At 35.2% G+C, this 16,397-nt stretch overlaps 4 protein-coding genes across 7 annotated transcripts; 3 read left to right on the top strand and 1 right to left on the bottom strand.

The window, feature by feature from the left end:
- Window positions 1-109: 109 nt before the first annotated feature.
- On the top strand, window positions 110-2,727 carry LOC106346946 (bifunctional nuclease 2). 3 transcript variants are annotated; one of them, XM_013786422.3, is made up of 11 exons: window positions 110-346; window positions 549-840; window positions 922-1,092; window positions 1,187-1,236; window positions 1,307-1,363; window positions 1,453-1,518; window positions 1,611-1,685; window positions 1,787-1,905; window positions 2,001-2,092; window positions 2,221-2,298; window positions 2,395-2,727. In XM_013786422.3, exons 2-10 carry the CDS (start codon window positions 549-551, stop codon window positions 2,280-2,282), a joined length of 984 nt encoding a protein of 327 aa, XP_013641876.1. In that variant the 5' UTR covers window positions 110-346; the 3' UTR covers window positions 2,283-2,298; window positions 2,395-2,727. The 3 variants fall into 3 exon arrangements, with proteins under 3 accessions (XP_013641876.1, XP_013641873.1, XP_022543021.1); XM_013786419.3 differs by having other exon boundaries at window positions 2,390-2,727; XM_022687300.2 differs by having other exon boundaries at window positions 183-346; window positions 543-840; window positions 2,390-2,727.
- A 687-nt stretch (window positions 2,728-3,414) lies between these two features.
- On the top strand, window positions 3,415-6,973 carry LOC106346947 (phosphatidylinositol/phosphatidylcholine transfer protein SFH4). Of its 2 annotated transcripts, none has more exons than XM_013786423.3 (13): window positions 3,415-3,720; window positions 3,885-4,194; window positions 4,315-4,414; window positions 4,498-4,842; window positions 4,937-5,038; window positions 5,125-5,174; window positions 5,270-5,369; window positions 5,456-5,533; window positions 5,614-5,727; window positions 5,812-5,935; window positions 6,009-6,403; window positions 6,506-6,580; window positions 6,659-6,973. In XM_013786423.3, exons 1-13 carry the CDS (start codon window positions 3,687-3,689, stop codon window positions 6,677-6,679), a joined length of 1,848 nt encoding a protein of 615 aa, XP_013641877.1. In that variant the 5' UTR covers window positions 3,415-3,686; the 3' UTR covers window positions 6,680-6,973. The 2 variants fall into 2 exon arrangements, with proteins under 2 accessions (XP_013641877.1, XP_048638458.1); XM_048782501.1 differs by having other exon boundaries at window positions 3,419-3,720; window positions 6,687-6,973.
- A 4,023-nt stretch (window positions 6,974-10,996) lies between these two features.
- LOC106351453 (jasmonate O-methyltransferase) lies at window positions 10,997-13,844 on the top strand. Its single transcript, XM_013791253.3, has 4 exons — window positions 10,997-11,147; window positions 11,308-11,742; window positions 12,444-12,734; window positions 13,300-13,844. Exons 1-4 carry the CDS (start codon window positions 11,073-11,075, stop codon window positions 13,675-13,677), a joined length of 1,179 nt encoding a protein of 392 aa, XP_013646707.1. The 5' UTR covers window positions 10,997-11,072; the 3' UTR covers window positions 13,678-13,844.
- A 1,060-nt stretch (window positions 13,845-14,904) lies between these two features.
- Window positions 14,905-15,924, bottom strand: BNAA06G13790D. Its single transcript, XM_013789868.2, has one exon. It carries the CDS (start codon window positions 15,922-15,924, stop codon window positions 14,905-14,907), a length of 1,020 nt encoding a protein of 339 aa, XP_013645322.2.
- Window positions 15,925-16,397: the final 473 nt, after the last annotated feature.

Below are 16,397 nucleotides of genomic sequence, written 5' to 3'. Positions count from 1 at the left end.
AATCTAATATTATCCAAACAACCTTATCCAACCATACTGACACGAGCGCCGCACACGTGACATCCATTCAGGGATAATTATTCGGCGACTGTTACTTGATGACTTGTCAGTATTTCACGAGTTACCCTCCGCGTCATCACAGCTAACAAGAAATCTCGTTTCTACCCCTCTCCACGAACAAAAGCAAAAAAAATGCAAGCAATTACTAAAAAGGGCAAATTCGTCAAATGAGGCGATAAAAATATCTTTCTTATTTTATCCTTCGTTGATCTGTCTGTGCAATGTGCAGGATACTTTCCTTTAGTCATCTGTTGAATCATCCAATTGAATCTTACGAAATTTTAAGGTAAGAATCCAAACTCTTTCTGGTATTTCGATTTATATGTTCATCGCACAGATCCAGCTACGAGATTAATTCATATTCTTGTGTCGGATCAGTAATTTGTATATAGAATTTTGAGTTAAAGAAGTTTCTATTTGAGAATCAAGAGATATTTGGTAACGTTTGATTCTAAAAAAAAGTTTTCATTTTTTATGTGTCGACGAAGATGAGGTCGCTTCAAGCACAGATCGTTTGCCCTAGTGTTCGTCCTAGACAATTGGGTGTGTCTGCTTCACTTGTCAACTGCTCTGTTTCGAGACCTAGGCTTCTCAGGAACCAGTTTTGGGGTAATCCGACCAGAAACGTCAAGTCCCAGGTTGCTTCAGTCACTCTGATGGTGCGGAGGTGTAAGGGTATACGGTGTCTTTTCAGCTCGCACTCTGATGGTACTGGGAGCACAGCAGAGAATTTCAACGAGAATGATGAAGATTATGTCAAGTCTAGTGTACTTGAAGCTGGTGAATCTCGGTTAAATCTTATCTTTTTTTTTTTATATGTTGATTTTAATCACTGATGTCTTCTTGGTGTTTTTTTATTAGTTGAGGTAAGAAGTGGACCAGATGGGTTCATGGTGAAGATGAGAGACGGTAGGCAACTTCGATGTGTCCACAATAATCCTCAGGGTGGGAATCTTCCTAGCTATGCTCCACACTCTGCTATTGTGCTGAAGATGGAAGATGGAACTGGTCTTCTCCTTCCTATCATCGTCTGTATGTGATCTAAGGTTCATTTTTGTTAGAGTATTTCTATTTATTTCCTGTGTTTTTGAATCTCCTCCTCTTTTCTATTGGGTTTGAATTGCAGTGGAGATGCCAAGTGTGTTACTTATGGCAGCAATGACAAATGTGAAAATAGTACGTTTTTGTATATTATTATCTCCAGCTTCTGTGTGAGAGTTATTAACATAGGGATTGATTTGTGTAGGCAAGGCCAACTATGTATGAAGTGGTGATGGAGATGGTAGATAAAATGGGTTACGAGGTAAAGCCTTATGCTTCTTCCTCTCACCCTTCTTTTTTTTTTAATACAAATTCTTATATTATGAAGAAAGTAACCAACTTTCCCTGCAGGTTAGGCTTGTTAGAGTTACCACGAGAGTTCATGAGGCGTATTACGCACAGTTATTCCTTTCAAAGGTTTGCAACTTCTAGTCTACAAAATGCATCTTCCATTTAGTGTCTCATTTCCATTTCTTATGCTAAGGCTGCTTTTGAATGGGGATTTGCAGGTGGGTGATAAGTCGGATTGCGTCAGCTTTGATCTTCGTCCTTCAGATGCTATTAATATAGCTGTCAGATGCAAGGTATTATAGTTATATTAAAGGGAACAATCACATAGAGAGTTCTCTCCATGGGGATCATCTTTAATCAATCTTGAGAAATGGTGTGGCTCCTCACTCTTTAGGTACCTGTCCAAGTGAACAAGTTTCTAGCTTATAGTGATGGAATGAGAGTCATTGAGTCTGGAAAGCTATCAAAGCAAACACCTGCTTCTGATGGTTTATTATATACTGAACTAGACCGGTAATTAATTCTATGTCGCTAGTGAAATTAGTCGGAACAACGTTGACAATTACGAACTTAACTAAAAACGTTTGTGTTTTTCCTACTTGTGTTAGGCCAAATGGTCAGCCTTGTCTTGATACAAAAGAGTTTGATCTCTTGAACAACATGATGCAAGCCGTTAATGAAGAACGTTATGATGAAGCAGGTAACTTTAGTCTCGCCCTCTGCCTGAACTCTCCCATTTCAAAATCTTTTTTTTTTAATCTGGTGATCTTGGTTCTGTTTATTTATTTAAATTGCCTGTATTGTGTGTGGTTTCAATGGATGTTGCAGCTGAGTGGAGAGACAAGCTTGGCCAGTTTCAAGCAAAACGCAAACTAAAGAAATACACATGATCGACTCACAGTTATGGTAGAGAAATAAAAGCTCAGTCTACTTTGTGGCTTTTATAGGCAAACTAAAACTAGTAATTTATGTTATGTGTTTGTTTCTTTTACTGCAGAGCAGTTCGGAGACAAAAACATTTATATAAATATGTAAATAATAAAGAAGCCATTGCTAGAAGCTGCGATCAAAGTGATGGAAATGGACGCTCGCAAATTGCAGAAGAAATAATCTCTTTCGTTCGTGTGATGGAGAATACTTGATCTCTATCTACACTTGTGCACGTTAGTAAGTTCCCGAAGATAAAGACAAAATATGAAATCTTGTATGTAGTGTTATCGTGTGAAACCAATCAGTGGTGTGTACATAATCATGCATTGATCATCCCTCGTATCGGAAAGTAAAGCCAACTCTGATTAGATTAATATTTTTAATGAATAAGTCTTACTTGAATGATTTCGTTTTTGTCAATTTGTCCTTAGCGCATTATTGCAGATTCCGGATTACCGGAAGTAGGACCGCACGTATAATTATCAACATAAAAATAAAGTATCTTTAAAATTTTTTTTTTTTTAACACTGATTTATTATGATCTTACAATTATGATATAGGAAATATTAGATAGACGATTCGACAACCGATAATACTATCTGTCTTATGAAGACCTACGTCTAACTGCATCACCTGAGCCGTCCTATGAAAATCTATTCTTAACCAGATTTACTTGCACCATGTTGAAGATCCCTTGCAAGCTTTTCCTCTGTAGTCTGCATAATTGTTTAATAAATCGTTCTCTCTGGAACTTAAAACCTGGATTTTCTATAATCTGCAATAAATTGCATAGTCTGGGCTTTGAACTCCAAATCTGGGTGTAAAAATTTTTAAACCTTAACCAATTCGATATGGTGCTTCCAAAAAATTATTTGCTTTAATTATACTATTAAAAAAATTATTTGACGCCTACAGGCAGATTATTTTAATGCAAAAGCCAAACTTCAAAAGATTCTGAAAAAATAATTTAAAAAAACAAAAACAAGTCATAATCGAACAGAAGTGGGTTCCCGCCAAGAGCTTCACACGTGTCTTTGATGTCTGAATCAAATAATAATTACAAAACGAACCGCTGTTGGATTGTAACAAATAATTTTAAAAATATCAAAAAGAAACGAAGAGGCAGACGAAAGGGAAGAGAAGAGACAATATTCAAACATTGATGGCAGAGATTTCTTTGTATTTCCGGCGGCCATGGAAATAACATTTATTTCACATTTAATTAAATATCATAACTGCACCCAAAGAAAAACTTAAATTTCCTCAGTAAATTCTTCATCTACCGTTTCACTATCTCTCTGCTTTCTCTCTTTCTTCCGAATTGTCAAGGCTCGTCGACTCTTCAACTTCGATCCGTTCTCATCATGTCTGGTCCTCTTGATCGTTTCACAATACCCTGTAAGTCCTTCTCTTCATCGTCTTCTGTTTACCAAGTTCCATAGGGGTTTACAATAACTATTATCGGTTGTAATATGTCTAGAGAGTGAAGATTACATCTTTTTTACTTTTCTCAATTGTATTATTTTTTTTTAATATGAATCTTGAATTGTTTGTCTTTCAAGGTTTTGAAGGTTTCTCCAGCACTGATGAGAGAAGAGAACGGAAGTCAGATTTCGAAGTTTCAGAGGATGAGAAGAAGACTAGAATCGGAATCTTCAAGAAGAAAGCGTCAAAGGCTTCTAGCAAACTAAGACGTTCTCTGAGCAGGAAGAGGAGACCAAGCAAGGGAAGAAGCATCGATCGGACTCCATCTCTTACCTTTGAAGACATACATGATGTTGAGGAGTTGCGATATGTCTCTGAGTTCAGACAGTCACTCATCTCTGATGATTTGCTTCCTCCAAATCTTGATGATTATCACATGATGTTGAGGTCCCTTTTTTTTCTTTCCCTATAATAATCATGTGAATCCATGTATTTCTTGTTGTACTAACGTTTATGTGGATGATGAGATCATGCATATGTGTTTCATGACGTGTCTTCTTTCTGTAGATTCTTGTATGCTAGGAGATTCGATCTTGGAAAAGCAAAGTTAATGTGGGCTAACATGATCCAATGGAGAAAGGACTTTGGTACAGACACCCTTTTGGAGGTACCACAAGGTTTTGTTAATTTTCATTTGTTGGGTGACGTGGAAATATATTAGTTTGCTGACTGGGTTTCTTTACTTGGCAGGACTTTGAGTTTCCTGAACTGGATCAAGTACTCAAATACTACCCTCAGGGATACCATGGTGTAGACAAGGAAGGAAGACCTGTTTACATTGAAAGATTGGGAAGAGTCGACCCGTGCAAACTCTTGCAAGTCACTACATTGGAAAGATACCTGAGATATCATGTTAAAGAGTTTGAGAAAACTGTCACCATCAAGTTTCCTGCTTGCTGCATCGCTGCTAAGAGACACGTTGACTCCAGTACCACAATTCTTGATGTCCAAGGCGTGGGATTAAAGAATTTTACTAAATCTGCTAGGGATCTTATCACCCAGCTTCAAAAGATTGATAATGATAACTATCCTGAGGTAATAGCTCTACTCCTGCCATTCACTTTCTTATAAGCAAAAGCCTGTTTTTGAGCATAGTTTACTAACACATTTGTTATGACATATGTGCAAGACACTTCACCGTATGTTCATCATTAATGCTGGGCCTGGTTTTAAGCTACTTTGGGGCACGGTGAAGTCGTTTCTTGATCCAAAGACTGTCTCCAAGATAGATGTAACTTAAAGCCTTTGTTTCTACATAGCTACAACATTTTATTTTTCCTTGTGGAATAATTAATTACATCAACGTTGTCCTAATAGGTGCTTGGAAACAAGTACCAGAACAAATTACTTGAGGTGGTTGATGCAAGGTAGGGAGTCTTAAGAGTCTTTAAGTGTTTTGTTTCCTTATCATATATCTCCATAATATAATTGTATCATCTGAACATGTTTAATTATTTTTCAGTCAGCTGCCAGATTTTCTCGGTGGTACTTGCACTTGTGCTGATCAGGGAGGCTGTATGAGATCTGATAAAGGGCCGTGGAAGGACCCTGAGATACTAAAGGTGGAGTGATTGTTTCTTGATTGTTCATTATGTTTTTGTTATATGCTTATATGATCATTCTAATGATTTTCTTAGCCTTCATGCAGATGGGTCGCAGTGGTGGGACGTTCTGTAGGCATGCTGGTGCTCAAATATCTCCATCTCATAAGCAAACATATTATGGGGTAAGGGTTGTCTAATCTTTTTTGGTATCTGGAACATAAAGTTTATCCGACTGTAATAGTAATATCCTATCTTGGTTCAGATGAAAGCTAGTGACACATCAACAGCAGAGTCAGGGTCTGAAGTAGAAGAGTTGTCTTCACCAAAAACAAATATTTATAATCATGTACCTAAGTTAACTCCTGTTTCTGAAAATGTAAGCGTTCAAGTTGCATGAAAAAAACGTAGAATTTTTTATTTCTTGACCTGACCTGACATGCTGATTATGCTTTCGTTTTAGATCAAGGCCAACGGTAAAGCAAGTCCTAGTGTTTTATCCGAGTATGAAGACTGTGTGCCAATGGTGGACAAAGTTGTGGATGTTGCTTGGCAGTCCCAAGAGATGATTACAAATGTTTCCAAAGGTAAGACTGGAAACTAAATTGTTATATTTCTAAAATGTTAAGACATATAATGATATAATGGAATGTGTTACAGGTCCTGAATATACATCAGGTTTGGAGAGAATAGAAACGGTTAATCATATCTGGAGGTGGCTAACTATGTTCTTCATGAACATTTTGGCACTATTCGCTTCTCTGACTCTGCCACAGACTATAAGGCACTCACAGTTGATTCCCTCAAGCGCTAGAGATGAGCTGTGTGATGAACCAAATGCAAGGGAATCTCGTCCTCCTTCGCCTTCTCGTCCAAGTACTATCGATGAAAGAGTCATCATGTCCTCTGTTGTAAGCAGGCTAGGGGATCTCGAGAAACAGATAGAAACCCTCCACTTGAGGAAATCCGAGATGCCTCATGAGAAAGAGGAGTTGCTCAATGCTGCGGTTTATCGCGTGGATGCACTAGAAGCAGAGCTTATCAACACAAAAAAGGTATAAGCATAAAGCATCTAATGGGCTGGTTCTAAAACTCTCAATGATGTTGATAATAAGTCATTATGTACCTTGTAATGACATAATATCTGTATTGAGCAGGCATTACACGAGGCCTTAATGAAGCAAGAAGAACTTTTGGGTTACATAGACAGGCAAGAGGAAGCTAAGTACAAGGTTAGTCTCTATTTGCAGTTAACTTTTCTCCAACTCCATTTTAATATCTATGTTTTAATGATCGAGCATATGATACAGAGAAAGAAGTTCTGCTGGTAAAAAAAAAAAAAAGAAGTTCTGCTGGTGAAGAGATGCGAGTTAATTAGATCATGGAACATTTACTATAGGTCTGAAAGCAAAGGTTGCAGTGGATTTTTATGTATATAAGATAAGAAGAAACTTGCAGTGAGATTTTAGTTTAATCCAAGTTTTTTTTTTGAATAATCAAAGTCTGCATGATGATACTATTGAATTGTGTGAATTATTGGTGTTGCAACTATGGATTCTGTATTGAAAGTTCAAAAGTAAAAACTAAAGGAAAAGAACAAAAATAAAATAAAGTGATTTGTGACATGGATTGCATAATGTATGGTCCTGCATGTTAAAAGTGGGACTCATCGACAATCCACATGTTGATATGACCAAACAAAGGACTCGTCGCAAGTTTCTGGTACAGTTTGTTAACCTCTTTTAATTGTAATAGGATAGTACAATTCTCCCTAACAATAACGAATCATCCATCACAATGCCACACAACACTCGTTTTTTTGCTATGAGTTGCGATACATCAAATTAGGCTGAGCAGAACGACAACAAAAGTGTGAATGGAATCTTGATATAGAACAACATGGTTTGACATAACAAGATATGTATTAATTAGGTTATGTGGAGTCTCTCTCTAATTTAAACCAAACTTAAGCCTGATTTTTTTTCCAACCACAATAAAATCAATCAAAAGATGCATTTTCTTTCTTTTCTTTTTCTTTTTATGAGGCGACGCCTTTGTATCGACAAAAGTTTAAAAATTAAGAGTGAGGTTTTGTTTAGTACAAGGAATTTGGTTCCTGATTAAGAGATTTTGCACTATGATTACAAGAGCTAGCTAACTAAAGTTTGGAACACAATGGTTGGATTCACTTGCCATATAACAGTACATTTATGTCTATTATTTTGTACTCCACTGTTAGATATTAGGATCATCTAATAGATTTTTTTTTTTTAATCTGAAGGCAATCTACTATAGAAAAAGAATAAGAAAACACATTCTTATTTACAAAGAAAATGGAAGCTTGCGGAAAATTCCTTCAATGATTGCTCCCTCGCTCCCATAAGTAGTCTGTATTGGCTCTTAGCTTCCAGTTTATTTTTAGAGGTCGGGCAGGTGCTTGTACAAAGAAAAAAAATACGCCATTTTTTTTACTTCTTACCAACTTTTTACTTTAATTCATTCATCTTATAATCTTATTGCGGATCTTTTGACAAAGCAAGCTATGATTTGTATGATCGTTAGATTAATACTAGAGTCCAAACAAAGTTGGACAGGACAAGAGTGCAAGTTTGTCATCGTTCAACTTTGTAAAACTATATCTTTTGGAATTTGAGTTGTTAGGGGTTTATTACAATGTTTTTTATTCTGACTGTGATCATTCATCAATAGAGCACGAAAATTTACAAATAAATAAAAGGGAAATTTGTAACAACAAATTATCTTGAAATCAAGGGTTAATAGAACCGGTTAAATGGCATAAATGTTTTGAAGAAAAAAAAAGATCTAGATTTTGGCTAGTTCAGTTTGAATTATATATTTTGTTTGATTTATTAGGTTTGCATATCTGGTAAATAAATTTATTTTATTCAGAGTACTTTATAATTTAGTTCATATTTGGATTCAAAAAATGTTGGTTCCTATTTGAAATTTTTTTTTTAGTTAAGAAAAAAATTCTCAATCAAACTAAATTATGCCTGATACATGTTTTACCAATTCTTTGATAGTTTTTCTTTTCTCGTCGAACTAACCAAACAAGTAAGCAATTAGCAAACACTGAGTTAGACTAGTGTCCTTTCTTTCCGAATAATCTATAATCGACTTCGAAAGGTAGCTTTATCATTTATGACGTATTCAAATATGAATAAATAATTAAATGCTTTAAATTAAACCAGTTTAAACAAAATCATCCTTGTTTTTATTTGGGACTTTTTATTTTATGAAGTCTCAACAAGTTTATAGTTCTCCCCTAAAACAGCATATGATAACTGTTAATCATGTGAATGGATATATTTTATCAATCATATTTTTTAAAATCTACTTTCTAATATTTATTTAAATAGATGTATATCTGTAATATTGATTTAAGACAATTTAACAAATACATGGTATAAAAAGAGACTTATAAGACATGTTAACATAAAAAGAAACACGGCTCAACAAAAGTAAGAATTTAAATTAGATTAAAGAATACGAATTATATATAACGAGAAAGAGGCTCATCGTCAGAACGTGAAGCAGAATGTACACGTGAAATTACTACCTCATTTGGCAATCTATTCGCGTTGGAAAATTGCTTGGCAGCAAATCCCACGTGGTTCACCGAAACTTGTTTATTTATTTTTTCTTTAATAGTTTAATTATGAAATTAAAATATACGTTTGGAAACGATTGAAAAGTAGCTTGATATTTTGCTTGCAAGAAATCAATAGATAAAATATATTACTCTTAGTTTCGATACTATATAAATTCGTTCTTAGATACCATACCTGAATACCATAGACCGTCTCTTTACTGTGGGACAGGTAAAAAACGTGACAAAATTAGTAATGCTTTCTCACATATATTTGTCTTAAGGAATGATTCGAATGTCATCTTTGAAAATATATGATGTTCCACGAATCGTATGCCATATGGGGTCCAAGGAAAATAAATCAATTCATATATATTTTGATCCGGGTCTTCATTCGGTCTATATTAATAATATTTTTAGATTTGAGACCTTTATATGCCTAAACTGATTGATATCGTGTATTTCAGAGCACTGAGTTGTGGCTGTGTTGATTAGACGAGTTCTTAACAAGCTCAATCGGTTGGTACGTCTTATATGTTGACATTACTAAGCCCTAACTAACACAATTTATACGTAAATATGGGACCATAAACGCACATACAAGACAAAAGACATGTGAAGTGAACTAAACTGGTTTTTTCTTGCCTGCCTTAAATACTCGAAAAGACAAAACCGATTTTAATAATACAATATAAGTTTAACTGTAGCATGCAGTCGATCTAGACAAATCCTCAGGGCCGTCAGTTAAAAACTTGAAATCAATCAGTTAACTGTAGTTTATAATTGTCTGTTAATACACTATTACTCGAAATATATTGTTTTGGAACTTAGTTAATATTATTAATCAGTCCTACCTAACAATTCATCGATAATAGAAAAGTCTTTAAATTTTGTAGACCTAACAAATACAAAACGTTTCCATAACCAAAATATACCAAATAGAGCACTTTTTGTTATGCTTCACGCATATGTTCTTGGGTATATATTTGAACATTAAAAATGACTCTCATCTAATTCAGTTTTCCTTAAGGTTATGAAAACTTTTCACTTTTAACACCATCGACCGTGTAAATTGAAAATATCCTTCATTTCTTATATTTTCTCCACAATTCGGCCGATACAAAATTACATGATTTTACATTCGACTTGGGTTATTAGATTGATATTTATATCAAGAGTACCTAGTAGATTACCGTACAATTAATATGTATACTAAGGAACACAACACACAAAGATTAGGTCCCTTAATTATTATTATCGATCACTATTATATATGTACTTGTACGTAAGAGTAAGAGAAGAACAAATAAGTGAACCCAACCTAAAAAGACCAATTTCCTTGAGTGGGTGTTTCTTAATTTTCAAAAGACCCAATTAATATTATATTTATCTTTTTTTTTTTGCTTAAATATTATATTTATCTTTTTGCCTTATTGTTTTCATAAATTCCATAAGAGGGCACCAATGAAGTTGTTTTTGGCCATTGTTCTCGCTACGTACGTACTTCTTACCTGTGCATACGGATTAAAAATGTATACGATCTTTTTCCGGTATAGTATGTCTATGAAATCACATGTGGTTAATAAGAATCTATCCTTTAACCAAACTAACACAAGATTGAATAGTTTTTTTCAATACAATTTAGTTTTCCTTTTCGTTCACGTACCATTAATTAAAAGTGAAGTATTTGATTTCATCCATATTATCCCAAAACATAACAACAACCAAGTTTAACCGTACCGTATCCAAACGTAGCAACTTTAATCTGAATGAATGAATATTGGAGTGAATATATTCTAAATCACCTGAAAAGTATATAACTAGGAATAATAAATAAAATTATATTATATTACTAATTTCTTTTAATCTAGAATGACTTGTAACCGCACATGCTTTCAAATCACCTTGAACAATTTTTCATTTAAAGGATATTCGTAAGAAGAGAACACTATTAAGAGATAAACTCAACGTACATAAGATGCATGTGGTTGTGGCTGTTATAGAACTGCTCTCTTACCACACTTACCCTATTGCCTTATATATACCGAGCCAACATCACTTATTATCTTCATTAACCTTCTGCCTTAGAAAGAGACATAGATCTAGAGAGAGAAATGGAAGTAATGCGAATTCTCCACATGAACAAAGGAAACGGTGAAACAAGTTATGCCAAAAACTCCACCGCTCAGGTTGAAGTTTTATATAAAAAATATTCATAGTAGTCATGTGTACACTATATATGTAGAGTATATATTGTCATATCAAAATCCATCTATATTTATATATTTATTTTGGTTCTAGACCAAAAATTTTAACAACACATGTGGACAATGTTTATGTAACTCGCAGAGCAACATAATATCTCAAGGCAGAAGAGTATTGGACGAGACCTTGAAGAAGCTAATGATGAGCAGTTCTGAAATTTCGAGCTTTGGGATCGCCGACTTAGGCTGCTCCTCCGGTCCCAACAGTCTATTGTCCATCTCCAATATCGTAGACACAATCCAAAACTTGTGTCCTGACCTCCACCGTCCTGTCCCTGAGCTAAGAGTCTCTCTCAACGACCTTCCTAGCAATGACTTCAACTACATATTTGCGTCTTTGCCAGATTTTTACGACCGGCTTAAGAAGAAAGAAAATAGTAATAAGGCGGCTTTAGGTTTTCAGCGGGGAGGAGGACCGTGTTTTGTGTCGGCGGTTCCTGGATCTTTCTACGGGCGTTTGTTTCCTCGCAGGAGCCTTCACTTTGTTCATTCTTCGTCTAGTTTACACTGGCTGTCTCAGGTGTGGTTTCTGTTTCTCTATGCGAATTTTACTTATGAATATATATGATATTTACGAGTATGTGTTAAATAACTAGTTTCTTCAAAAAAAAATTAATGCCATTTGCCAACTTACATTCTGAACATTGAATTGTTAAATACTTAAATCTAATATACTACTCTCTTTTCCACAAGATAATCATTTTGCCACTTTTTTGTTACACAGAGGGTGTTATTTTAGGATTTCTATTCCATTCATATTTATTTTAAGTTTAATATTAATTACAAAATATATTGATCTTATAAATAAATATTTTTATTTCAAATATAATATATAAATACATTTCGACCATTTTATTAATTTGTATGAAAAGTGTCAAAATCACATTATTTGCAAAAATGAAAGAGTATTAAGAATGGATAATTGTAGTTACAATTAACTATTCTATTTAATAAATATCTATAGTAAGAAACAGCTTTCACGATACAGCACCGGGAAAATATTTACGCAACTAATATACCTTTTATTAAGAGAAATCTAGTGCGTGGGAATCTTTCTTATTCGAGAAACCAAAAAAATAAAAAAATTACGGAAAAACCTAGTGGTTGATCACATATGACACATCACACAGCACACTAGAAAATCACTGTTTCATTTCTTATAAATATTACACTATGGTCATCGGTACAGGCTAACAAATGAAATTATCATCCATATACAAGGTTCCATGTGGTGAGATGAACAACGAAGATGGGGTGGTCTTAACAACTAATCTAGACAACAGGGGGAAGATATACATATCGAAGACAAGTCCTGAGAGTGCACAAAAGGCCTATGCTCTTCAGTTCCAAACCGATTTCTCGGCGTTTCTGAGATCGCGATCCGAGGAGTTGGTTCCTGGAGGCCGAATGGTTTTATCGTTTCTTGGTAGAAGCTCAACGGATCCTACAACCGAAGAAGCTTGCTTTCAGTGGGAGCTCCTAGCTCAAGCGCTTATGTCCATGGCCAATGAGGTATGGTGTTGCAAATATGTTTACATATAATTATAACCAACATGTATCTAGTCTTTTAGATATATATGGCCCATATTACTCTATAGGGATCTGACCGTGGCACGTTACTTGACCAGTTAAGTTATCCTGGTAATGTGGCCCCATGTGTGCTTTTCCAAATTTGTGAGTAGTCTCAAATGTTTCAGTTTAGCCAATTTATGTCAACTGATATATATCATATACACAGTTTTGATACCATATACGTTTTGTTTGGTAGTGCCAAACAGTAGCAAATATAACAAAATACATCCAAACTATACTAGAAATCTAGACTGATGACGAAAATCACTTTATATCTCAATTATGTACCCTGAATTTTTCTCAAAGCCCATTCAAGATTAGTTCCTAAACTTTTTAGATATTTGATCAAACTAATGTATATCTTGGGTCTGCTCCAACAAGATCTTGGATTCTTGGACGAATGATAATAGGCTAATAGCCAACCTTTAAGATTATTGGATCAACACATAATACTCAATATAATAACTCATTTCTAAAAGGTTCCTTTTATGTTCTTCATCTAAAGGGTATCATTGAAGAAGAGAATATCGATGCTTTTAACGCTCCTTACTATGCTGCGAGCTCCGAAGAGTTGAAAATAGCGATAGAGAAAGAAGGTTCTTTTTCGATTGATCGACTTGATATAAGTCCAGTTGACTGGGAAGGTGAGAGTATCAGCGAGAAGAGCTATGACATAGTACGCTCCAAGTCCGAATCCCTAGCTAGTGGACGACGAGTGGCTAAGACAATACGAGCCGTGGTAGAGCCGATGCTTGAACCTACATTTGGTCAAAACGTGATGGACGAACTTTTTGAAAGGTACGCAAAGATAGTGGGGGAATACTTGTACGTAAGCTCCCCTCGGTACGCTCTTATTATTGTTTCGCTCGTGAGAATGAGTTGATCATCATGTTATAACCTAGGCTTTTTTTTTTGTTAGTCAAAAAAAAAACCTAGGCTTTTTACATGTATTTGGACCTACAATGACATGATTTAGTACCTTTTATTTAATGAATTATATGTAATGTCATTTGCTTCAAGAATAAAAAATGTGTGATTTTTTTTTTAAAAGCATATGTTTTAACATATGTTTGTCAGAAAAATAAACTTAGTTCGTCGTTTAAGTTTTTAAGAACATGCGTCAATGATGCTCTTTTAGATGAGTTTCTATCTAGATAAAATAATAAAAAAGACAGTAAAAAAAAAGAAAAAAAAAGTAAGAGAGAAGAAGACAAAGAAAAACCTTCTTTTTTAAGAGACTTTTCAATATTTTTTAGAAACTGCAAAGCTATTTTGTCCATCTTGTATCCACTGAAATTTAGTTTAATTTTTGAAATTTAGTTATTTATCTAACTTATTAATAAAATAATATGAAGACAAACTTTGAGAGACTTGTCCATAGATGCTCTAATACTACTCAAGCTAATTAGTGGAACCATATATTTTAAATAACTGATATATATGTCCATTGTTAAATTTAAGCGTATGCTCTATCCTTTTTATATTCATGCATCGAATCAACTATGAAAAAGATTCAAATTTTTTTGATAATAACGAACATGATTAATTTTAAAATTTTCACAGTACTGATGGCTTAATCTTTCAAACGGTATCCATTAGCAAAATATATAGTGGCTAGTTTGAACTTTGAAAACAAAATAGATGGAGCAATTTGGCTGGCGTGCTGAGTAAACAAAATATTATATAACCATTTTGACCCCTAACTAGTCAATAAGTGGCATCCTCCAAACAGAGTATGAGGATCCTTCAAGACGCAAATAGAGTGGCACACATTTTTGCTAAACATTGTTTTTTACTCAAATTGTCTTCACATTCTTGCTCGCTTGCATCTTATTTGTATAACGACTATATTATATGGAACGTCCAGTTAATGAGTTTTTATGTCAAAAAGTGCCAACCTTTCATTCGGTGTGACAGAAATTTATAGGAGCATCATTTGTATTAGTAATACATCATTAATTACTGGCCATAAAAAACAACCAAAATTAAAATTTGAAACATAAACTACAATAAAAAACTATAAAAGTCTCGAAAAATTCAAAATTTCCAAAGATATAAGAGAATCAAATTCAGAATAATTTTCTTGTTACTTCTACATAGTCGCCTCGCTCTAATCCAAAATAGCCAAGTGCGGACCATGACTACTAGTAGAGCCAGAACCACCCACGAGCCTACGACCAGTCTCATCGTTATCAGGCTGCCCTTGCAACTGAGGATAACCGTTTTGCCACTGGTGAACGCCTCCGTTTTGCAACTGAGGGAAACCGTTTTGCCACTGGTGAACGGCGCCGTTTTGAAACTGAGGGAAACCGTATTTCCAGTGATAAGGGACGCCGTTTTGCAATTGAGGAACACCGTTATGACACTGGTCAGCGTCGCCGTATTGCAGCTGAGGGCCACCGTTTTGCCGGTCATCAACGACGCCGTTTTGCCAGTGATATATCATCTTCTTCTCCATGAGAAAAGTCTCAATCGTCATACGAAACTCCTCGTTGCTCAACTCATCCATCATGTCCCGCGACGACCTGCACGACGCCGTTTTCATCACTCTCTCCGATTCCATCCTTTGATGATACTCCACCGTCGTCGAAGACCTCGTCTTCTTCATCTTCTTCTCCGAGCTCATCATCCTCTTGTAACTCTTGGAGTTCGTCTCCATCACCACTCGTTCACAACAGCTGCTCTCCTCAACCGTATTAACCGATTGAAACTGCTGCACACTCTCCGGGTAACAAGAGTTATTATAATGTCCACCACCACCACCACCTCCATAATCTCCAACCTCCATCGGGGAAAAAGACTGCTCCGGCGAAGAACGGACGTCGGATGGTACGGCGGTGATATATTCATCACGGAGACTCGGTTTCTTTTTCTCGGTGGCTTTGAGGAAAGTAAAGTATATGGAGGCGATGAGAGCGTTAAGGATGATAAAAATGAAGAAAAGGTTTCTTAGAACCAAACGGAACCAATCGAACCAAAGTTTGAATCCTTCAAGTACATTTACAATCGCCGGGTAACCGCAGTAACCAGCGAAGGCTAGGCCGGCTGAGACTTGGACGATGAATAAAATACTATGTAAGCTAAACGTATTGTCATGTCCCTTAGTGGCCTCATCGTTCTCTGCCTCCATTGTTTGTTAGTTATATTGGATCGTGAGCTTGATTAGGGCGTATATATGTGAAATAAATCTAGGGTTCCGGGAAAACAAAATGGGAAAGTGAAGATATATGATAATTTTTCTAGGGGAACTTGAAAGGGAAAGTGGGAGAATTAATGAAGGAAATGTTACAATTTTCTATGGGAGACGAAAATATTGTGTCGGAGAAAAGAGATGCACTGATCGTGAGACAGGTACGGTCACTTGAAACTAGTGTTCCTTTTATAGAAAGCATATCGAATGGATATAGCAAGTTTTCGATATGAAAGACCCCCAAAATTTATTTAATGAATCTTACTGAAGTAATACTCCTATATAGATTCGGGTATGGATATTTTACATTTATCAATCGAGTTTTTCTTTTAGTCTTTCTTAAGTTAAATTTTCTTTTGCATCAAGTAATAATATGTATCATAGTTTTTTTTTGTATCACACATAATAATAAT

The sequence above is a fragment of the Brassica napus genome, chromosome A6 (genome assembly GCF_020379485.1).
Source record: "Brassica napus cultivar Da-Ae chromosome A6, Da-Ae, whole genome shotgun sequence".
Classification (NCBI taxonomy): Eukaryota; Viridiplantae; Streptophyta; class Magnoliopsida; order Brassicales; family Brassicaceae; genus Brassica; species Brassica napus.
The sequence above is the reverse complement of the archived record's forward strand: the minus strand, read 5'-3'. Positions and strand labels throughout refer to the sequence as shown.